Source organism: Brachypodium distachyon, chromosome 4 (assembly GCF_000005505.3).
Source record: "Brachypodium distachyon strain Bd21 chromosome 4, Brachypodium_distachyon_v3.0, whole genome shotgun sequence".
Lineage (NCBI taxonomy): Eukaryota > Viridiplantae > Streptophyta > Magnoliopsida > Poales > Poaceae > Brachypodium > Brachypodium distachyon.
The window spans coordinates 24,575,987-24,599,151 of NC_016134.3; the positions used below are offsets into that span (position 1 = coordinate 24,575,987).

At 44.1% G+C, this 23,165-nt stretch overlaps 2 protein-coding genes across 2 annotated transcripts; both read left to right on the forward strand.

Annotated features, from left to right (window-relative positions):
* Positions 1–6,522: 6,522 nt before the first annotated feature.
* Positions 6,523–12,565, forward strand: LOC100829625. Its single transcript, XM_003576072.4, has 4 exons — positions 6,523–6,800; positions 7,048–7,601; positions 11,001–11,227; positions 11,889–12,565. The coding sequence occupies exons 1-4, from the start codon at positions 6,595–6,597 to the stop codon at positions 12,435–12,437; spliced, it is 1,536 nt and encodes a 511-aa protein (XP_003576120.1). The 5' UTR covers positions 6,523–6,594; the 3' UTR covers positions 12,438–12,565.
* Positions 12,566–15,395: 2,830 nt separating this feature from the next.
* Positions 15,396–17,164, forward strand: LOC104585013. The gene is made up of 3 exons (XM_010240896.1): positions 15,396–16,374; positions 16,483–16,571; positions 16,793–17,164. Exons 1-3 carry the CDS (start codon positions 15,396–15,398, stop codon positions 17,162–17,164), a joined length of 1,440 nt encoding a protein of 479 aa, XP_010239198.1.
* The last annotated feature ends 6,001 nt before the right edge of the window (positions 17,165–23,165 follow it).

Consider the following 23,165-nt stretch of genomic DNA (forward strand, 5'->3'; position numbering starts at 1 on the left):
ATTCTTCACTCCGACGAAAAACACAAACACAGAAAATGATTTTCGCCTAAGCTGAACATGAAGAATAGGTTTCACCAGAACCAGATCCACACTTCAAACCCCCCTTAATAGTACGGCGTTCCTATACTCAAGTGAAGAAAAAAGCTACGGGAAAACCTATGAAGAAAGCTACGCTTCACATTCTTCACCGTTCTTCACTGAGTTCTTCATACTTCAAGCCAGTACCTGTACTTCAATTTTTAGGGGTCGTCGATGCTGGTTAAACCAACTCTTCTGAGGAACTAAAATCTGAAACACTGTGTGTAACTCATTAGTTCCTCAACCATGTTGTCATCATTCATCAAAACGCATAAGGGGCAAGGTTTCCCTTTCAATCTCCCCCTTTTTGGTGTTTGATGACAACACTGGTTAAAGCTTCAAAGATGGGAAAATAAGTGTGAAGGTTTTAGCTACTAAGTTATATGAAGACTCCCCCTGAAGATATGCACTATTTAAGATTGCCTTTGAATGCAAGTGCAAAGAGCTTTAGGAGTGTGAGAAAATTTTCATATTCTTCAAAAACAAGGGTGTGCATCGTGTACAAGGTTAGAGTAGCAATAAGAATTCATACATGCTCATAAATTGAAGTAAACAGATGCAGCACCAACAAGTATTGAAGTAAACATGCATGCATGAGAAACGAAAATGCATGAAGATTAAATTTATTACAGGCATTGCAGAAACCTCATGCAAGAGGCAATATTAATTGTACTTCAACACAACCAAAAGTTCCAAACCACGGACGGATAGGACTTAAAGTTTTAAGACGAAGAACCAGATAAAAAGCAAACTCCCCCTAAGTCAAATAGTACGGCGTTCCTATATTCAATAGAAGAAAAAAGCTACGGGAAGACCTAAAGAAAGCTACGCTTCACATTCTTCACCGTTCTTCACTGAGTTCTTCATACTTCAAGCTAGTACCTGTACTTCAAATTTTAGGGGTCGTCGATGCTGGTTAAACCAACTCTTCTGAGGAACTAAAACCTGAAACACTCCGTGTAACTCATTTGTTCCTCAACCATGTTGTCATCATTCATCAAAACCCATACAGGGGCAAGGTTTCCCTTTCACATGCCAGCGAAACTACAGAGAGAGCAGCTAACCACTCGCAGATGATATCATGAGGACGAAAAGAGAGAGGGGCTCACCGCTCATCGGAGACCGCGCCGTCTCACACAAGTGCGCGAACTCGCCGAAGTGACTTTCACCCTCGTTGCTAGTGACGCCAGGGACGGCAAGATCCAGCAGCTTCAAGGCACGGGGCTATGATATCCAACGACGTCAAGGTGGCGGCCGCAGCTTGCGTACCAATGCTCTGTCGCGCGCCGCTCGCCTTGGATGCCCCGTCGCCGAAGCTCGTCGAAGTTGCCGGCGGTTGGCCAACCTCCGGCACCCCACCACTCGACGGAGAGAGAAGAGAGAGAGAGAGAGAGAGAGAGAGAGAGAGAGGGCACCTGCTTGGCTGGATCGGGTCTGGGAAGGAACAGCGCAAGGAGAAACAGAGGGGAAGCACGAAGCAGTGGCGGCGGGTGATGGTGGGGAGGAGGCGGAGGAGTTAGGTTTAGTCGTCGAGGTCGTTCTTCGGTATAAATAGGGATAGGAACTGGGCCAAGAAGACACGCTGGTCATGGGCCGACCCAGAAAAAACAGTAGGCCGATTGATTGATACGGGCACGAGTTCGGTTACTGTAACAAAAGCGTGTTGTGGCCCCTTACACATATACGATCGCATGGTGTAGTTGGCAGGTGCTGCACCTGTGAAAGGGATGTCCCGGTATCGAATCACAAATCCCTCATTTTTCAATAATAATTCCATTCGCGTGAATTGGTCCCACTTGTAAGTAGGGCCCCACGTGCCAGGTCCACTGATCAAGACGCTGCTCCATCCCATGGCCAGGCTGGGGCCCACATGTCATGCGCAATGATGGGTCCCACATGTCAGAACAGGGGTCCAGTGTGTCTAGGCCCACTGGTCAGAAGGCGGTTGCTCAGTCCCACTGTCAGTACAGGGCATTGCCCCTTTAAAAAAAAGTACATGGCGTTGCTTGGTCCCACAGTTCAGTACTGGGTCCCACCAATCCGAGGCCCACTAGTCAGGAGCCGGTTGTTGGGTCCCACAAGTCAGTATTCCAGTCCGAGGAGGCGGCTGGGTTCCTCAGGTTAGGAGCCCCACATGTCATTTGATAGCTGGCAGAAGTTCTTGTAGCCAGACACAAGCAAAATTTGACACATGGGCATGACACCTCAGCAAAATAGGTGATGTGGCTGCCTAGTCATAGTTTAGGACATCATGACCATCTAAACTGGTCATAACCAACTAGAAATAACCCATTTATGACCATTTTGCGTGAGAGAATTATGACCTTTTTGACATAGAATGTCATAATTATTTAGAATATGGTCCATCCAAAATACTTTATAACCATTTGGTCAGAAATCGTCATAAGTTTATGACCAATTTAGACAAGGTCATTAAGAAAAGGTCACAAATGAACAAATTTCTTGTAGTGCCTGCAGGATGTGATCCTACAAATCAAACGACCAACATAGGAAAAATTCCTAAGGATTTCAAGCACTCAAAATTCCTATGAAAATTCTTTGAATCAAAGGATGCCTATCCAAGCGGCGCCCCCAAGCTCCAGGGGTCCAGAGGCGAGGAGTTCTGGACGAGGAGTTGAGGGGAATGCAACGCATTCGATTCCCACAATCCTAGCCGGCCAGAGAGCGTCAGTCCCAGGCCCAAGATACAAACTACAAGGCCCAACATCCAAAATACCCTTCATCTTTTATTTTTATTTTCTTTCTTAATTACCGAAACTCGCCCGACCTCGCCCTACCAGGAGCTCTGCCCATGAAAATTCTTTCATTAAGACGAGAAAACCAAATACACACAGGGAACCAAATACTCACTTGGTCTATATTTGGTTACGAAGTATACCAAATCGTGAAAACCAAATTCTTGTCGTTTTGCAGCAGGAGAAAAAGCAATGGCCAAAATCTTACATACTGGTATGGCGGCAAGGATGTGTTTCCTTGAATGTTTGGAACTTGTCAATCGTGTTTTTTCATGTGTTCCAATGCTATGTTCCTAGCTAAGAACATTTCATTAAACACAAGTGGAGTATAGAACACCATTTTTGTAGACCAACACACATGTCACGTTTGATTGTACATTTAGAAAGTAAATGATACTTTGATTGATACTCATTTTCACCTTCATTTCGATTGAATGTCAAATTATACCGTTGTCTTTACTATAAACATGTGAAAGCGAAAGAAATAAGAGGCTGTGGCAACGCACGGGCACTGTACTAGTTAATAATACAAGTAGGAGGTGGGAGATGAAACGTCATAAAGGCAATTGTCCTTGGTCAACACCACCCAGGGACAAAGGAACCAAGCAAAAAATTTAATCTTTAGAGGAATCTTAAGCTTCGAGATGACCTTGTGCCGAAATTGACATTCAGTATTAATCAAAAGATCATAGAGATTTTGCGGAGCAACCCTAAAGAAGACAACACAAAACGAATTTGGTTGATCATCCAGCTGAACCGAAACAAGTTTGGCACACAAATACTCCCAAACAGTCAATCTCATTCCAACAATATTCGGAGGCATGACAGTCATCACCTCAACAACAGATGCCTGACAGTTCGTACCAATTCTGTAGAGCGAAGGGAACCGCCCTTTAAGGGGGGTGTCCCCCAACCACATATCCTTCCAAAAGTTCACCGCCAAGCCACAGTTGACAGCAAACGGCACGTGAGGGAAAAATAAGTGCCGCACTCTCAACAACCCTTTCCAAAATTAAAGGGGGAGTTGGAAGCCCTCAACTCAATCTGGGACAAAGGTTTAGCATAAAAGTACTTATTACGAAGCAACTCCAGTCGTAAGCCTTACCCATCCATAATTTTAAACAACCATTTGCACACCAGGCAAATATTTTTAATTATCTAAATTTCCACCCTGAGACCGCCTTGATCACGCGGTCTAGAAATAACATCCCATTTGGTCAGCCTATATTTCCGCTTGTGATCATCACATTGTCAGAAGAATCTAGACCAACAAAAATCAAGTCGATTAGCAACGCCCTTTGAAACCTAAAAAACGACAGATTCGAAAGAACTGAATTAATTTGGGCCACCCGCCCACCACTAGACAAGAGCTTTCCTTTCCAACTACTAAGCTTCTTCTCGAAGCGATCCTCAACACATTTCCACTCCTTATTCATCAGCTTTCAATAATGAATCATGATCCTAAGATAACGAAAGGAAAACGATCCAACCCCACACCCCAAAAAAGTTGCATAAATCGGGCTTTTGACTCCTTAGCATGCCTAAAACAACAACTCTCACTTTTCTGAAAATTAATATTCAAGCCAGACAATTGCTCGAAAACACACAAAAACATCTTGAGATATTTAGCATGTTCCATATCATGTTCTGAAAATATGACTGCTTTGGTGGCATATTGGAGGATAGAAACCCCACCATCAACAAGATGAGGAATCATACCATTTACCCGGCCTTGCTCTTTACCGCGCTCAATAAGAGCAGCCAATATATCAACCACAAAGTAACAACGCTGAGGATAAAGGATCTCCCTAACCTTTTAAAGACCTTCCTAGTTTGAAAAAAAATGCCCAAGGTCGTCATTGACTTTAACACCGTGAGTCCACCCACACCATTTATCAATGAAGCCATTCATTCGGAGGGCTTGTTGAAAAAAGACCAGTTAATTTTAGCCTCTAAAAACATCTTCAGATGTACCCCATAAAACATGGTCACTAAATCCTGTTTAGGGGCTTCCCCTGAAACTTTTGGTCCCTATTAGAATTTGAGATTCAGCGGTGACCCTATATCCCAGCCCGTTTTTATTTTTGCTTTTACAATGACACGTGAGACCCGTTTGTCAGTTGGACATTTTTCTTTGTTCTCTTCTCCAATGACAAACAATGGCAAGGGGACCAACGGCGCCGGCAGCGCGAAGGCAGCTTCGGAGGCGGCAGAGCAACGGCCAGCGGGCGACGGCGGGCGCAGCTGCGGGCGGCGGAGAGTCAGGCTGTCTACAGAGGAGAAGAGGGGGAGGGGGAAGTGCCGTTGTGCTCGGGGCTCGAGGGCAGGGATGGAGCGCCGGCCAGGGCATTGGGCGAGCGGCGGCGCCTGTCCGGGTCGCGACGACGTTGTGCAGGGCGGAGGTAGGCTCGCAAGAGCAGCCGAGCGGAGCGGCGGTTCGCGCGCAGGAGGAGCCGAGCGACGCGGCGTCGCAGCAGCATAGGGCCACGGGCAACGAGCAGGAGGGTGTGGAGGGAGGCGGCACTGCCACTGGGGGCGAGGGAGGCGGAGGCCGGAGTCGGGCAAGAGGCGGTGGAGGTGGGCGGCGGCCCAAGGTCCGGACGGCGGCCAGCGGCAGTGCACGGGCGGCGGCCAGTTGAGGGGCGGTGCCGACCGGCGGGCAGGAGATACGGGGATCGGACACACGAGGAAGAAGGCACGGGATAAGAAAGTTAACGTGAAGGAATACGGGCTCCCCTCCACGCTCCGGGTCCGTGGAAACGGGGGCTTGCGGGTGTGATCCAGGGGTCTTCCTAGCAGGGGGCGTGTTGAAGACAATTTTTTTTCTCTAACCCCTAAAATCAGGATAAGTATCTCCAAAATCTTAGAAAACAAATTAGCAAGCCGGTTAATCTAATGCAGTTTTTGGGTCCATTAGAGCATCTTCAGCAGTGACCCTTAAAACATGGCCCCTACTTGTTATTTAGAGGCTGCTTCTTAAATTTTTAAGCACGCACTTCAACTCAATTTTCAGCAGTAGCTCCTAAATATCAGCTCCTATTTAGTTGTTCCATTACACTGACTAGTGGGGCCCCTTGTCAGTGGGTCAAAAAATTCCCTCCTCATCTTCTTCCCCAAGCAGCTTCTGCAAGTGGGCAGGGAAGCTCCACCGGCGGCCGACGTAGGTCGCCATGGCTGGCCGGAGCGCGGCCAGCAAAGGGGCGACGAGGCCACGACTGTAGTTGCTCACCAGGCGAGGCGGCCACTGGCCCTGATTCCTCTGCGGTGGCGCACGGCGGGACGAGGGGGTGGTGCGTGCACAGCTCGACCTCGCCGTCGTCTTCTCTTCGTCGATGGCCACGGCGGCCACTTCCTCGCACAGCTCGCCCTCGCTGTGGTCTTCTCCATCCTCGAGGGTGCAGGCGGTAGACCAGCACAGAGGCGGAGTCGGCACAGGCCAACGCGGCAGAGGTGGCCCGGACGTGAGGCGCGGTGGTGGCCGGCGGTGAGGCTAGGAGTGACGGCCGACAGCGAGGTACGAGGCGGCGGCGAGGTGGGCCGAGTCTTGCGGCCAGAGAGAGAGGAGAAGGTGACGTGGAGAGGGGAAAAGAGGAATAGGGGCCTCGCTGGGAGCCCTCAAGTATGAGGGACAGAGGGATGTTTCTAGGGGCCTTCCTATAATAGGGCCTCTAATAGGTTCCTGCTGAAGACTTTTTTTTTTTTAAATTAGTCTGGTGCCCTGATATTTTCCCCACCTATTCGGCTATTCCCCTCTCCCCCCATGGCAGTCGCGCGTTCATGCCCGCGCTCGATTCTTCGTCTGTTCCGACGCCCTAACGTCGCTGCTTCTTCAGCTCGAATGCATCGCCTCTCCACTCCCTCGCGATTTCTCCATTCGTACAGGGCCCGTGCCCCATCTCGCTGGGAGCCATCGGCGCGTGCCCGACGAGACGCTCCCGTCAATCCACCTTTCAATTGTGTACCACGGTATGTTTTCTTGTTCCGATGCTAAAAGCGGGCACCTTCAGTCTGTTGCTAACTTTTTAGATAACGAACTTTGGATATTATGGCGTGTATTTGGATCTTGTTCCTTCTTTTGTAATTTCGAAGACAGATTATCACGTGAGTTCCAAAATAGAGGAAATAGGGCAATAGAAAAACAATCGATTTCAGGGATACTCCATCTTATTTGTGATCAGATACTAAGATCGGCTTTTGTGCTCTTTGGTGGTAGATTTCCTCATGGATCTTGGAACATGGATGGTAGCAGCGGAGCAGAAGACGGGGAGTTGGGTAAACCAAACAAGCGCTGCTCCATACCTTCTGCCGAGGCCCTTTTCACTGCCTCTAACGATATCAGGAATTCCCTGGGCAAACTCTTTCCCATTACCCGAGACATGGATAAGGAAGAGAATTGGGGCAAAATTGAGGAGTTCATTGCTCCTTATGGCGATGGTTGTCTTGCCGATGGTGAAGATAGTAGGAGGAAACAAGATCCAGGGGAGGTAACAGATGGTGACAGAGATGTGAATGAGACAGCTGAGGATTTTATTGCTTATTGTAGCGATGATGGTGGTTCTAGTGACGGCGAAGCGAGGGGGCAAAGTGCCAGCGACGTCAGTGATAGTGAAGAATATTCGAGTTGGTTAGCAGAGAACACGTTTTGCTTCCCAGACGATGGTGTTCCCGACTTGGCTCGACTGGACTTGAGTACCCACCGTGATGGTGCCATATACAGGGGCAAATATCATTGGAGAAAACATTTTCGCATTGCGGACCGTAATGAGAGTAAGTGTTCAGTATCTCTTTTTTTTTAATACTCCCTCCGTTCCTTGAAAGATGTCATATTAGCTTTCGTTAAGACAAGGCTTTGACCACAAATTACTATGTTAAGGGGTATGGTTTGTATGACATGAAATTTGTATCGCTAGATTCGTTATTGAAAGTACTTCATAATACTTGTGGTTTCGTATCATACGAACCACACCTTAACATAGTAATTTGTTGTCAAAGCCTTGTTTTAACGAAAGCTAATATGACATTTCTCATGGAACGGAGGGCGTTGTATTTATTTTGTTGTTAGGACATTATTCAAGCTATAGGGTTAATTAATTTATGCTCTGAGCTCCGATGAAAGCTAATGTGCATTATCTTGGTTACCTTTAAAATGATAAATACACTTTGCTTTCCTACTGTTGGACAAGTTGAGAAACGACATATCTATAGTACCTATTAATTTACAATTGGTGTCCGTTAATGTTCGTCCATCCACAACTCTGTCCTACCATCACGACAGAACTAACGGGCTTGGTGCTAGACCATCAGAAATGTTTGGCCCACCGCACGCGAAACTAATTGGCCTAGCCCAAAATTGACAGCAAGCCCTTAACAATTAAGAGGATAATTATTAGTCTAGGTAGCATGATTTGAATATAAATAATTTGTGAAGACCGTAGCAACGCACGAGCATTTAGCTAGTATAAGAGAAAATCTCACTTATTCATGCCAGAATTGTGTTATATTGGTGCTGACCGAAGATAATTAGTACAAGAGAAAGAATCGTAGCTACTATAGATGGTGGAGAAGAATACTATAGATGGTGGAGAAGAATTGTAACATGCGAATGGACAAGTTTGTTATGCGAATCTCTTTTTTTATGCAATGACGTGGGGGTGGTCTTTCCCCTAGGGTTGAATTTTCTTTTTATCCCCCAAAGTTCTTAGTTGTCCGAATAATCTGCAAGCTATTGTTCATTTTATTTTAACATGAAAATATAAAACTGATTCACTGACCCCCTTACTATTTATTTAAAATTTTGTATGAGAATTTGACATTGTGACCTACGTTGTAGATATTTTCATATCTTCTCATGATTATCCGCCTACATTTTCATATCATAGGGATTAAACATGTGTCAAGTGATGCTAACTGTTATGGTATTATGGGCCAAGATTCAGTTAGCGCAGCGGCAATTCCTCCACTTTTGTAAACCTAGGACGCCAGCTTATGGACGTTGTGGCACTCGGACATCCAACGGGTCGACTGATTTCAGACATCATACACGACGACAAGTTATCTGTAACAGACAAGTCATGAGTCTACCATATTAGCAAGTTCTTTTAAAGAAACACTAGTACAGTGCCCGTGCGTTGCCACCGACTCTTAAACATAAACGTCCTATAGTAACAAAGAGATCATGAAAACTTCTTGCTACTCCAGCTAATTAGTAGAGAAGAGAAATTGTACCGATCCGGAGGCTCGTGGGGGCCACCAGAGGCGCGGGGAAGCAGTGCAGCAACGGATTTGGCGGCGCGCGTGCGGATTTGAGGTCGGGCTCGGCATCTCGCGCGCGTCAGGGACGGACGAAGCGATTTTTTCTTTCGAACTCGTGGTTCGGTGGGCCGGACAGACCGATCCCTCCAATTGGGCCGGGCCTAGGCTGAAGCCCAAATTGCGTGATGGACGACGACCGACGAAGGAAACACTATTCCCTTTATTATTAGGTGTAGATATGATACGTATCCCTTGTTTAAGTTGGAAAATGTCCAGCATAATTGATGAGATTTGTAACATGCTGCAATTATAAATATATGAGTATTTTCACTTTCTTCTTTCATAAACATAGATCTATCATCCCGAAAGGTCCTATCCGGTCTATACCATCCTCATTGCAAACCTTACCCTCATTTGTCATTGTTGACCAGTCAAGGCATGAAGGGACTTTTGTACATGCTTCTTCCTCCTCTGCTTCCCTGCCTTTCTCTTTCCTATTTCTTCGTTCATTGGTGACATATCACTATATCAGTTGCCGTCGTGGACTCATGATGACATCCCTGCTTTATATTGTTGCCCCTCTATAGTGTAATTCAACTGATGATGTTGTCTTGACGGTGCCAGTCGCAATCCAATTGACGATGTCTCTCTTGACGGTGCTACGGGGCGGTGTACTGTTTGACATGGCTAATTTGGATGAAGTGGCATAGAAAGAAGTTGCGGACTGCAGTCCAACTAACACATCCATAGAGTAAAGTCCCGTCAACTCCATTCCATTTTGATGTGTTCCCCTGGACAAGGTTCAGAAAAGAGTAAGGAGGTCCTTGCTTCGCTTTGGGGCATAAGCAAGCACTAAGGGTCGTGCCCGCTCTGAGAGCGCATTAGGATGCTGCCTTCAGGATCTCAAGGTGCGCTGGGTTGCCATCGTTGGATCTGATGGTGCACAATCGAAAGCTTAGGCCGCACCGCTGGGGACTTGGAGGGACAGCCAAACTTCATCTTCCCCACCACTTCTTCGCCACAGCCAGTCTTTGCCTCCTGCTTCCTTCAGCCAGCTGCTGCTGCTCGATTTCACGGCGCTGCCGCTCAATTCAGCCATGTATCTATGAGAGGAGGGAGTGGGGGCGTTGCTGCAGCTTGGAAGGGGATGCGGCGGGCTGAGGAAGAAGCAATGGATAAGGAACGGTGAGTGGATCCTGTATCTGGTGTGATTAGGTCATGAAGCATGTGTATCGGCTGGGCGTGTGGTGCTAGTATGAGCTGCTGGTCTGACTAAAGTTGTAGCCTATTTCTTTTGTTTTTGTTTTTTCTTTGTTTGGCACGCAAAATTTTATTCTGCTTTGCTACAGTATGAAATGCTTAGGTCTTGCTTGGCACTAGTGTTTTTCTAGTGTTCTTAGAGTTTTATCCCCTCCAAATTCAAAAACACTATAAATCCCAAATGAGTTGTTTGGTAGAGGGATTACAGGGGATTGTCCCTAGTTTTCCTCATAAAACACCTCTTTTTTGTATCATTTAAAAATGCTTCTTATACTAATGTTTTAGGGTGGAAGTGGGGCTGACATCCTCTATGGGAGAAACCAAGATCACTTGGTTCTGTTGGCCTCATCATATCAGATTTGACATGCCAAAACTATGATATTATGAATGTACTTTACAAAAACAATCTGTAATCTGATTTTTATGTTTTCAAACAATTCTTCAAAAAGCTATTGATTGTCAAAGTTGGACCGAATCTTGGTCAAAGCATGATACATTTAGGAATGGAAGGTGTACAGACTACAGAGTTTAATAGAAACAACTGGATAACTTAGTAAAATGGACTTACTTCCTTTTACTATACCATCCATGTATTTACCTGTACTTATTACTGTTAATCTCCTGCTTCAATTTAACCTGTAATTTTTTACGAAGCTGGGCTTGACGCAATTCCCATCAAACAATGCATTCTGAAGGGTGAAACTTGCCTAGTGCACAGCCCATCTATCATTTGGCAAATTTTCTCATTAAAGTTGGTCAAAACTCCCGTGGACGGTGGCTCGGTACATTTATATGGATACATTGCGGCACGTGACGATCTTGATCCATTACTTAATTATGTCGTCAATATTAGCAGGCATGATCCCATCATCGTGGAGCAGGTTCACATCTGTACCAACAATTATTTCAAAGTATTTTATTCGTTTTGCAGTGTCAGGCCAAACCTATAACATGCATACAACAAATGTAATTGGAGGATACATACTTTGTTGGTATATCACGACCATATAATTTCCTTGACATCACTGAAGTTGGGGTAATTTAATTTTTAATGAACTGTGTTCTTAATTTATTTAATAGAACTAGGCTCAGTTTTCACTGTTGAATGTTGATTTAATTGTTTGAAATAGGATTAGTCTATGCTTGTGCCATATATATCCATTATGTTACTGTTCACATATATAGATGAAATAATTTACAGTCCCCTACTGTAAGATTTTATTGATATTTATTAGGTGTTATATCTGGGATAAGATGCCTACAAGTGATTATTATATCTGATTATTATATCACATCATAAGTCTTCCTTGTTTCTCTTTTACTATCACACAAGCATATATAATCAGCATTTCGGATTTTGAAATTTACTCAAGTAATGTGTGGAACAAATTTCCTCTCTCTGGTAGTCTTATGCACTTTGTAATCTTTCTGTTTGATACATGACACGATCTTAGCCATAAACAATGAAGTATCCCGTTTGTTAGATTTAACTTTAGATATTTCTTACTTTGCTATTAAGAGCTACTAAATATTTTTTTGCAGGGTTCCCTCATCGAAATTACTGGCCCTAAGCGATCGATCGATTTGTCTAGTTCTGTTCTAATTGAATATGACATGAGGATCAAGACAGGGGATCGAGAAAAAGATGACCTACAGCTAATTGATGGTGCAGCAATCATTAATGAACTCGTCACATCGGCTCAACCATTCACAGTGCGCATTCTTGGAAAGTATGGCGCAGTTGACATGAACCAACTGTGTATGTTCCACGCCGTGGTTGCGGCTGTTGAAGTTGGAATCTCAGAAGTGCAGAGTCGTTTCGATTTGTGTATCAGCTGTTTTACCAGTGGGTTTCGTGATGAAATTCGCCTTTTCAATGGCGTGGTTGGTGAGTCACGTGGCTTCGGGAGTCACGTGATTGCTGTTTTGATGGACACTTGTTTGGATTTGAAGTTCAAGGTAGGTTCAGGGTCTTGCTATTCCTTTGAACATTGTGTATCCTTCAAAGCGATGATTCATGGATGTACAAGTGAAGAACTAAATATTGAGTTTGCGTCTGTCTCGGTGAAGGTGGTTTGGTCGAGTTTATGAATTGATCGGGCCCATTTTTTTGGGAACCCGACAGTTCTTTCATCAGTCGACTTGTTGATTTTCTGAATTGACTGCTGCTGCTTTTGTTTATAAGTGGATTTTCTCAATGTGTCCTTGTTACCGTGTCAGAATTCTCTTGGTCCCTCTGTCTAACAAAAAATGTCTTAAGTTTGTCAAAATTTGAATGTATCTAGATTTGATTTAATGTATAGATGCATTCAAATTTAGTCGAAGTTGACGGAGGAATATCTTAATTTACATTTTAGATTTGGTTTCGGAGTCCGTGCTAAAGAATCCTTTATTACTGATTTGTCCAATTATGCGTATGATATTGCGCAATTAGGACTTCTGGTGCTCAGTTCACGAGTCAAAATCTTATTTCTTATGTCTATGTCAGCCCCCGATTCCGAGGGTCCAAGTGCCTGGGGCCGGACGCATCGAAGCCCCTGCCTCGGTGGATGGGGCGATAGAAGAATAAAACTAGCGGAGAATCTACACTTACACGCACGCAAGACGACGGCTTGTGCTGCCCGTGACTGGGTGGCTCGCCTTGTGAAAAGATCTAGATGTCGGAGGTGGTGGGTTGGGGGATGAATAGGCATTTTAAAAACTTCTACGCACAAATCTTAAATATGCTAGGCTCAATTATAATGTACCAACAATTAAAACTAAAACAAGATGAACGCTTGATACATAAGCTAGCACAAGATATAAAATAGCACAAAGCACATATATGAGATATAGAACTTCAAGCAAAATGTCTATCACAAATTAAAGCATAAGTGAATGAATCCGGTTTAGAAATATCCGAGGCACGCGGAGACGTTGATTTATCCTGATGTTCACTTTCTACGAAGCTAATCATCGTTGGAGAGGTGCGGGGTATACACCGAATTCCCGAAAAGCTGCCGAAAGGCTCACCTTATTCCCCTTAAGCCTCTCCCACGAAGTTGGGGCTCATTCACTTCGGCTAGCTTCTTCCTCCACTCCGTAGATGTCAAGCTCCAATGCCTCTTCACAATCTCCACGAAGAGGTCACCGGGGCAACAATCTATAAGCCGTCTAGGAGGTGAACCTCCAAGAGTAATGATCAGTGCTCACTTTACATAAAATTTAAACTCATTTATGCACTGACCATGTTTGAATTTGGCAGATTTGAATTTGAATTCAAATAATTTAAACCAGAAAAGATTAAACTCTGCATTTACAGCACTTTCAAACTTTTATGCAGGTTTGGTGCGAAAAGGCACCTTTTCTCTACAACATGCTGCATCAGGGACTAAAAGAGAAGAAGAAGAAAAAGCTACAAAGCCAAAGGTAGAGAAGAACACTTTAGAAGCTGAACTCAGATGCAAAAAGAAGCAAAATGAGAGGGATCTGCTTATGCATCAAGGAAGAATCAAGAGGGAGCAAAGTGCAAAAGATTAAAGTTGATGTTGACATGCTCATGCACCCATTCGAGAGAGGAGAGAAAGAGATAAAAGGCAACAGCTGTTCTCTCTGCAGGAACGACCCCAAGCACTTCACTTTTTCCCTCTCCAGCCAGCCCAGGGATGGGTTGGTGAGATTTGAGCTCGAAGGCAACTTTTCATGGCTTCCACCCCTCTTCTCCACTTCAGTCCATAGTGTTCTAGGCCACAAATCTCTCCCATACCTCACTCCTCTGCTGGATCTGCTGCTAAATCCCTCTGTAACTGAACTTCTTCCCTGTCTTAGCTTTGAATCCTGCCTGTTCTTGCAATTCTTGTTTGAAAACTCTGAATTCTGCGTGTAAAATTCTTGTTCCTGTTAAGTAATCTGTTCTAGTGTTAATTAGGATCAGATTTATGTGTTAGATCATCTTCCTTGTCTCAATATTGCTTTAAAATTGCTGTGAGTGTTGATTTTACTGTTCTTGTCATGTGTTGCTGTAATCTGTGCAAAAATTGTGTTTGTGCTTGTTGTTATGTGAGATCCATGTTCCTGTGATGTTAGTAGATGTTTATGTTACTCAGTAGATCCTTCTCTTTCACTTTCTATTCTCCATTCTACTCAACGTTGTCCCAGTCTTTAATTCTGTCATCTAAAACCTGAAATCTTGCTATTCCCATTCCCGGACCTTGATTTGCTAATCACCCTTAATCTAGTCTAATCCCTTTCTTAATTCTGGCTCCTAAATCCTGTCTAGATCCAATTCTTGCTGATCTTCCCTATCTAAATTCCTAAATCTTGCTAAACCCCTTGCTATCTAAATTTCTGAACTCTGTTTGCTCCTGTTCTGAAACTTCTTGTTTCTGATATTATTTACCTGTCTAGATTTGTCACTGCTTCCTTCTCCAAATATTCTCCCTGCCAATTTCTTGCTGAATCTTCTTCCCTACATGTTAATCTTGCTATTCTACCTTGTCTTAACCTCTGCATCTTTCTAGATTCTTCCCTGTCCTAATTTCTTTAGTGCTAAGTTTTGTTTATCAGTGTTAAAATTCAGTTTCTTCAGAGTTTCAATTTTTCGGATTGTAAACAGTAAACAGAAAACCAACAAAAACACAGATCTTAGCTTGTTTAAATTTGCTAGAATTAGTTCTTAAACACCCAAAATTGTTAGTTTAGCTAAAGATTGTGGATTAGAAACTTTTGCACATTAATCCCTGTGGAGAACTTCATTTATTACTACTAATCACTACAAGTGTTGATCAGTTGGCGCCGTTGCCGGGGATTAATCATTGGTTTCTTACTAAAATCTCTAGACTAGACCTTTTAATTGTTTTCAGTAGTTTACTTCCTTGTTGCTTAGGCTTATTAGGATACTAACTTTTGATTAGCTTGTTCAGTGGTACTTGTGTGCAGGAAACCGAAATTCTTGCAGGATATTGTTTTATGCTCACAAGACATCAGAAGAGATTGTTGTTAGAAAAATCAGAGTTCAGTTTGACTTTGAAACAGATTAGAGAGGAATTGCATCAAGCAAGAAGAAACACAATGGCTTCAGATTCAGAAAACTCAGACAGTGAATCTTTAGTCAGTGATTCAGAGAATTCAGAAATGGGTGATAGGCTAGTTAAAGATTTGTGGATTCCTCAAAATGTTGCTGTGAATGTGGCACAACCCGTCATTCTGGCTAACAATTTTGAGCTCAAGCCAGCACTAATTTCTATGGTGGAGCATTCTCAATTTAGTGGCTCAGCTTTGAATGATCCTCATGAACACATAAACCAATTTCTTGAGTATTGCAATACTGTGAAGATGAATGGAGTGCCAGCTGATGCTATAAGATTGCAATTGTTTCCTTTTTCTCTCAGAGATGGTGCAAAGTTGTGGTTGAATGCCCTGCCCCTTGCTCAAAAAAATAATTGGGACAGTCTTATGCAGGCATTCTTTGAGAAATATTTTCCCCCTCTCAAGGCTGCAGAATACAAAGCAAAGACAAATGCTTTTGAGCAATTTAGTGATGAGAGTTTGCATGATGCTTGGAATAGGTATCAGTCCTTGCTTAAGATGTGCCCTAATCATGGTTTGGAAAGGTGGCTTGTGCTGCAAACATTCTATAAAGGATTAATGCCTAGTACCAGATCTTATGTGGATTCATCTACAAGAGGAGGAGGAATAATGAACAAAACTTTGAATGAAGCTTTTACTCTGATTAAAAGTATGGCTGCTCATGATGTGCAGTGGACAAGTGAGAGATCTACAGCTCCTCAGAAGCCTGGAATGCATCAAATCTCTTCAACAGATGCTCTAGCAGCTAAGTTAGAAATTATGAATAAAAATATGAGCCAGATGCAAGCTAGCATTCTTTCTTCTATTAAGTCAGTAGGGTCAGTTGCATCCTCAATTGCACAATCAGCTCAAGTGTGTAGTATTTGTGGAGTACCAGGTCATGATGGAGAATGTGCTGGATATGCAACTACAGAATCTTCAGCTCAGCCAGTTTCTGAAGTTAACTATACTCAATCTCAAGGTCCATAGTCTCAGAGCTATAATCCACAGTGGAGACATCATCCTTATCTTTCTTATAAAACAAATGCTCCACCTCAGTCATCCTTTTCATCAAGTGTTTCACACCCAGCTCAACAACAAGTTCAGTATTCACCTAGGAGTGATGGCATGACTGCTATTGAGAAGTTGATGGAGAAGCAAATGGAGATGATGACTAATGTAAGCAAAACACAGCTGGAAATGTTAAGTAGTCTGAACAATTTAGTTCAGAAGCTAGCAAGTAAAATGGATGAAATTTCAGTGAGTGACTCAAAAGGAAAAGCTGAAGGTAGATTACCTTCTCAAGCTGAGAGCAATCCAAAGAACATGTGTAGTGCTATTACAACAAGATCAGGCAGAACCACAACTGAACCTCTTCTGCCCACACCTGTTATTGCAAGATCTATATACCACCTCAACTAAGAACAGAGAAGGCTATAGAAAATGTTGCTGAGAAAGATGTTCAGAAGGAAAATGAATCAAGAAGCAATGAGTCAGTGACTGATGAAACAATTCAGAAGGCAAAGATGAAGCTTCCTTCCCCTGAGAAAAATGATCAGTTAAAAGAAGAGAAGCAATATGCCAAGTTCTTAGATATGATGAAACAGGTTCAAGTCACAATTCCTATACTTGAGGCAGTCCTTCATGTGCCCATGTATGCTAGATTTTTCAAGGAATTGTTGACAAAGAAGAGGAGTTTAGATGAACCAGAAATTGTCACTTTAACAAAAATGCAGAGCTATGATTTTAAATCAAATGCCACAGAAGCTTGAAGATCCAGGAAGTTTCATTATTCCTTGTGTTGTGAGCAACAGAAAATTCAGTGCACTATGTGATCTAGGATCATCAGTGAGACTAGGATGAGCACACCAAACAAACCTACTCATCGAAGCGAAACAAGACTAGACCACTTGTACCGACTCGCTACGCACGGTCCCTCACTAGGACGGACAATTCATCCAAACCATAGTCGGTACTAACCTTTGATCCGGAACGTGTCAATTTGAGGTACTAGGATGAGCACACCAAACAAAGCTACTCATCAAAGTGAAACAAGACTAGACAACTTGTACGGACTCGCTAGGCATGGTCCCTCACTAGACGGACAATTCGGCAAAATAAGAGTCGGTGCTAAACTTTCATCCGGAATGGGTCCATTTGGCATTATAAGATGAGCACACCAAACAAAAGCTACTCATCGAAGCGAAAAAAGACGAGACCACTTGTAGGGACTCGCTAGGCACGGTCCCTCACTAGGACGGACAATTCATCCAAATCGTAGTCGGTGCTAAACTCTGATCCGGAATGTTTCCATTTTAGGTACTAGGATGTGCACACCAAACAAAGCTACTCATTGAAGTGAAACAAGACTAGACCACTTGTACCGACTCGCTAGGCATGGTCCCTCACTAGGACGGACAATTCATCCAAACCGTAGTTGGTACTAAACTTTGATCCGGAACGTGTCAATTTGAGTTACTAGGATGAGCACACCAAACAAAGCTACTCATCGAAGCGAAACAAGACTAGACAACTTGTACGGACTCGCTAGGTATGGTCCCTCACTAGGACGGACAATTCGGCAAAATCGGAGTCCGTGCGCAAAGAAGAAAGGAAGAGGAATAGGGGGTCGGCGAGGGCGGAGACTCACCGGAACGGCGGCGAAACGCGAAGAACTGCGACGGCTGAGAGCAACTCCGGCGAGCAATTAAATTCTAACCGGTGCGAAATTGAGCGTGGGGTTTGGGGGAAAAGATAGAGGAGGCCGAAAGCTTCAACGTGACGCGCGGGGTTTCGGATATGGAATCGCGAGCGAGCGGGACTCGGAGTGGGCGTCGTGGGTAGTTCCTCCGGGAGAATCGGAGTCGGTTGGAGGTAGGAGAAGATGGCGGGGCTTGCCTGGCAGTGTCCGTAGGCGGCTCGAGCTGGGCCGAGCCGGTCGGTCCGGTCCGGTTCGGCCCCGTTCGGCCGGTTTTTCTTTTCTTTTTTTCTATTTTCTGTTTTTGAACCTCAAAATTGATTCGAAGCTCCAAATCACTCCAAATAAATTGCAACAAAATTTGTAAAATCATATTTTTCATATGATCTAACTTTTGGAACAAGAATTTCCTCTAAATAAAATATTTAAAAATACGTTTTCCTATAAAATGGCTTTTGGGGCCCTTAGGTTATCAAAATAAATTATTTTTCAAAATAGTTTTCAAAAGCCAACTTATGGGATAACTTTATATATGCATTAAATCCCTTTTTATGACGATACCCTCACGGGTTAAAATGCAAACACTCAAGAGCAAGATCAAAGACCAAAATCAAATAAAGGGTTTTCAACGTGTTTAAATGCAAGGGTGACATCATGCTTATGATATGCAATGCATATGAAGGGTTTTGAAAATTGGGATGTTACAACCGTAGTCGGTACTAAAATTTGATCCGGAACGTGTCAATTTGAGGTACTAGGATGAGCACACCAAACAAGCTACTCATCCAAGTGAAACAAGACTAGACAACTTGTACGGACTCGCTAGGTATGGTGGTCCCTCACTACGACAGACAATTCAGCCAAATCGGAAACGGTGCTAAACTTTCATCCGGAATGGGTCCATTTGGCGTTATAAGATGAGCACACCAAGCAAAAGCTACTCATCGAAGCGAAAAAGACGAGACCACTTGTAGGGACTCGCTAGGCAAGGTCCCTCACTAGGATGGACAATTCATCCAAATCGTAGTCGGTGCTGTGCTAAACTTTGATCCGGAACGTGTCAATTTGAGGTACTAGGATGAGCACACCAAACAAAGCTACTCATGAAAGCAAAACAAAGACTAGACCACTCGTACGGACTCGCTAGGTATGGTCACTCGCTAGGACGGACAATGAAGCGACCGACCCCTTACAAGGGTTCGTTCTCTGTGCTTAGAGTGCTAGTCCCTGGATCGACTCGCTAGCACACTACAGTTTCAAGATGTAATATCAAGATACAAAGGTCAAAAGTATATTACATCGCATTGATCCAGAACCTTACATATTGCATAACCTCGTGGGTTAGCTCAGAAGAAGATAAAATTTTGTAGCGGAAAGCAGAAGATTTAGGAGCCCCATAACAACTCCACAGTCGAAACATGTTGGAATGTAAACTCGTATCCCTAACAATTCGCACCTCACTCTTCACCTGGTTAACCTGCAACATTTAAACGTTGCAGCCACTAGGGGGTCAATACGTTGAATGTATTGGCAAGTTCACAAAAGGGTTCTAACAGATCCTGTCAAGTATAAGCAGTATTTGGCAAGGTGGGGTTTGGCTAATTGTATAAAAGCATCAATATATCATCCTATCATTTTATTAAATAGTTTTATCACTATTGGACACGAGGTAGAAACACCCATGCTCCTATTAACCTAGAGCACATTTAGTAGATACATCAAGTGCCCCTACCCTGTTCAAACCATTCATTTTATTTAAGAAATTGGAATGGGTGAGACCTTCCTTACAGCCTCCATATCTAGTTGCTCATGATTGTCCGTAACCGGGGACACGGCTAAGTACTTAGTTTTGACACTCTCGAGAGGTTGTACACATTCCCCACAGAAATCGACGTGGTAATCCCTTGCTGTCCTCAGGGAAGAGTAGCAACGACATCGATTACAGGAATTTTCAGACCATAATCACCCGGACCACCTGAGGGACCTACGTTCCCACCTACACGGCTACATCTGCACAATCCCTCAGATCCAGGATCTTATGTCTTACATCCATGTGGTTGTACTGGAAGCTACTAAATAGGAAAACTAGTCCAGCCTCTGATACCCCAGGTGGCATTCCACATTTGCGACGCAAGCGCTCTCCGAATCCACGGAAGAGACGTCCATGGACGATCCGTCTCCGCATCCACGGAGACTCGACTCAGAGGGACCCATAGAAATGGACCTGACGTCGCATAACATCTCAAAGTCTCAAAGCCGTCCACCCAGGATGATTCGTTGGGGTTGTTTTGCCAAGTATCCAAAATTACTCCTCAATGACAATGATATCATATTGTAATAATACCACCCTCGAATACTAACATAGCATAGCATTTGACTACCTACGTTGGCGATTGGTGGCAAGGGCATGGCAGGGGTATCCTATACTACTAGAAGATTCATAGCTAGCATATGTACAATAATATTCCTAACAATGCAACTAATAAAACATCTACTGCATAGTTAAATAATAGGTGAAATGATCAAAGTGAACTTGCCTTTGTCACAGTAGTTTTGAGTTATACTCTTCACAACACACACGTTGCTCTCCGGATAATCTAAACGAAGCAAACATGCACACATATAAACACACAATTCAATACAAGGAAAAATATGGCATGATGCTATGCAAGCATGTGACATGATTTGGTTTATTTTATTTGGATGATCAACTGATCTTAAGCATTGGTAATTAAAATTAATGCATTAGGTTTTAAACAAAAGGCAAGACAATTGATTAAAACCCTAATTTATAGTTTTGTTGGTATCAGCCAAATAATTTGATTCAAAATTTATTTCTCTGTCCCAATGGACAGAGGATAATAAAACAAATTTTTGGGGACTGGTTTCTATTAAAAATGATTTCTAAATAAATTGTTATGAATTAAATGGCATTAAACCCTATTCTGCAAATTGACTGTGATTCAAATTTAAATTTAAACAGTGCCAAAAGATTCTACAGGTTGAGAGCTTTCCAAAAAGGTAAAGTTTCTCAAATTTGGCCAAAGGGTTTAAAAGTTATGATCAAATGAAGTTACAGGGGCTTTTCTGCAAAAGTGCCTTCTCAATTAATCCGGGAAAATAAAATTACATTTTCGTTTTTTATTAAATAGTGCCACGTGTCGCTCTCTGATTGGTTGATACCGGTTTGCTTTAAACGAAAAACAGGATCTAATCTCGGCCGTTGGCCGAGATCCAACGGCCACGGACGCTTGGGCTCACCTCCTGCGAGGAGCTAGGGTTCCGGCGGCTTGTCTGGCGGCGGCGCGGCACGGGCGGGGCGGCGGGCGGCGTCTCCGGTCGTCGGGGAGGAGACGGGCGTGAGCGGCGCGACGAGACGGGCTTGGTGACGCGGTCCGTTCGGCGAGGCGAGGACGAGTGTGACGCCTAGGACGGTGGGAACGCGACGGCGAGCGGCGGACGGCGGCGGAGCGTCGGCGAGCGGTGGCGCGGCTTCTCCGGTGACCTAAAAGGAAACCCTTGCACGCCAAAACGTGCACGGGGTCGATGCGGTCCAAAGATTTGAGGATGCGAGCGGGGAAGCTCACCAGCGTGTCGCCCCAGAGCAAAAATACGGCGGCGGCGGCGGCGTTCTTCGGGGGCCAAATCCGGCGGCCTGGAGGCGCAAGAGAGAGAGAGAGGAGGGGGGAAAGAGAAAGGGGGCTCGGGGTTTTAAAAAGACGCGCTTGGGGTCCCGAATAAGGGATGGGGCGAGGAGATCCCGGCGATGGCGGCGGCGACGGCACGCGCGGGTATCACGGCGGGGATTGCCGGCGGTTGCCCAAGGTAGGGGACGACCCTGACGAGGGGGTCCCACGCGTCAGTCGCTCGGGCGCGCGTGCCGACCGGTTCGGATCGGTCAGTCGGGCGGGACTGGGCCGGTTCGGCCCAAAACGGCCGGGCCGGTTCGGTTTCTACTTTTTTTTTCTTTTAGCCTTTTCTTTTTCTGGTTTTCTTATTTCTTTCATATCTTTTGATTTTGGACTCCTAATTGGTCCAAATAAATTCCAAAAAAATTGTAAAATTATGTTTTATCATGATTCAACTTTGGGAGTGATTTCCCCTTAAAATAAAATATCTAAAACTACATTTTCCCTATAAATGTATTTAGGGCTATATAACTATTTAAATAAAATACTTTTTGAACTCCAAATAATTATCCAAAAATTATGGAATAAACCCCTTTTATACATAAACCCTATTGGTTTGAAGGTCCAAAGCTCAAATGGGTGTAAACCCTAATGTTTAATTGGAATAAAATCTTTCCAAAGCCTTTTGAGATTCAAATTTGAATTCAAATATGCAATTGTGGCATGATGCTCATGGATGCAATGCACATGTAAAAGTTTGAAATTTTTGGGATGTTACAGACAATCCGGCCAAATCGGTGTCGGTTCTAAACTTTGATCTGGAACGTGTCCATTTGAGGTACTAGGATGATCACACCAAACAAAGCTACTAATCGAAGCGAAACAAGACTAGACCACTTGTACAGACTCGCTAGGTATGGTCCCTCACTAGGACGGACAATCTGGCAAAATCGGAGTCGGTGCTAAACTTTCCTCCGGAATGGGTCCATTTGGCGTTATAAGATGAGCACACCAAACAAAACCTACTCATCGAAGCGAAACAAGACGAGACCACTTGTAGGGACTCGCTAGGCACGGTCCCTTCCTAGGACGGACAATTCATCCAAATCGTAGTCGGTGCCAAACTCTGATCCGGAACGTGTCAATTTGACGTACTAGGATGAGCACCCCAAACAAATCTACTCAATCAAGCGAAACAAGACTAGGCCACTTGTACGGACTCGCTAGGTATGGTCCCTCACTAGGACGGACAATCCAGCCAAATCGGTGTCAGTGCTAAACTTTGATCTTGAACGTGTCCATTTGAGGTACTAGGATGACCACACCAAACAAAACTACTCATCGAAGCGAAACAAGACCAGACCACTTGTACGGACTCGCTAGGTATGGTCCCAAACTAGGACGGACAATCCGGCCAAATCGGAGTCGGTGCTAAACTTTCGTCCG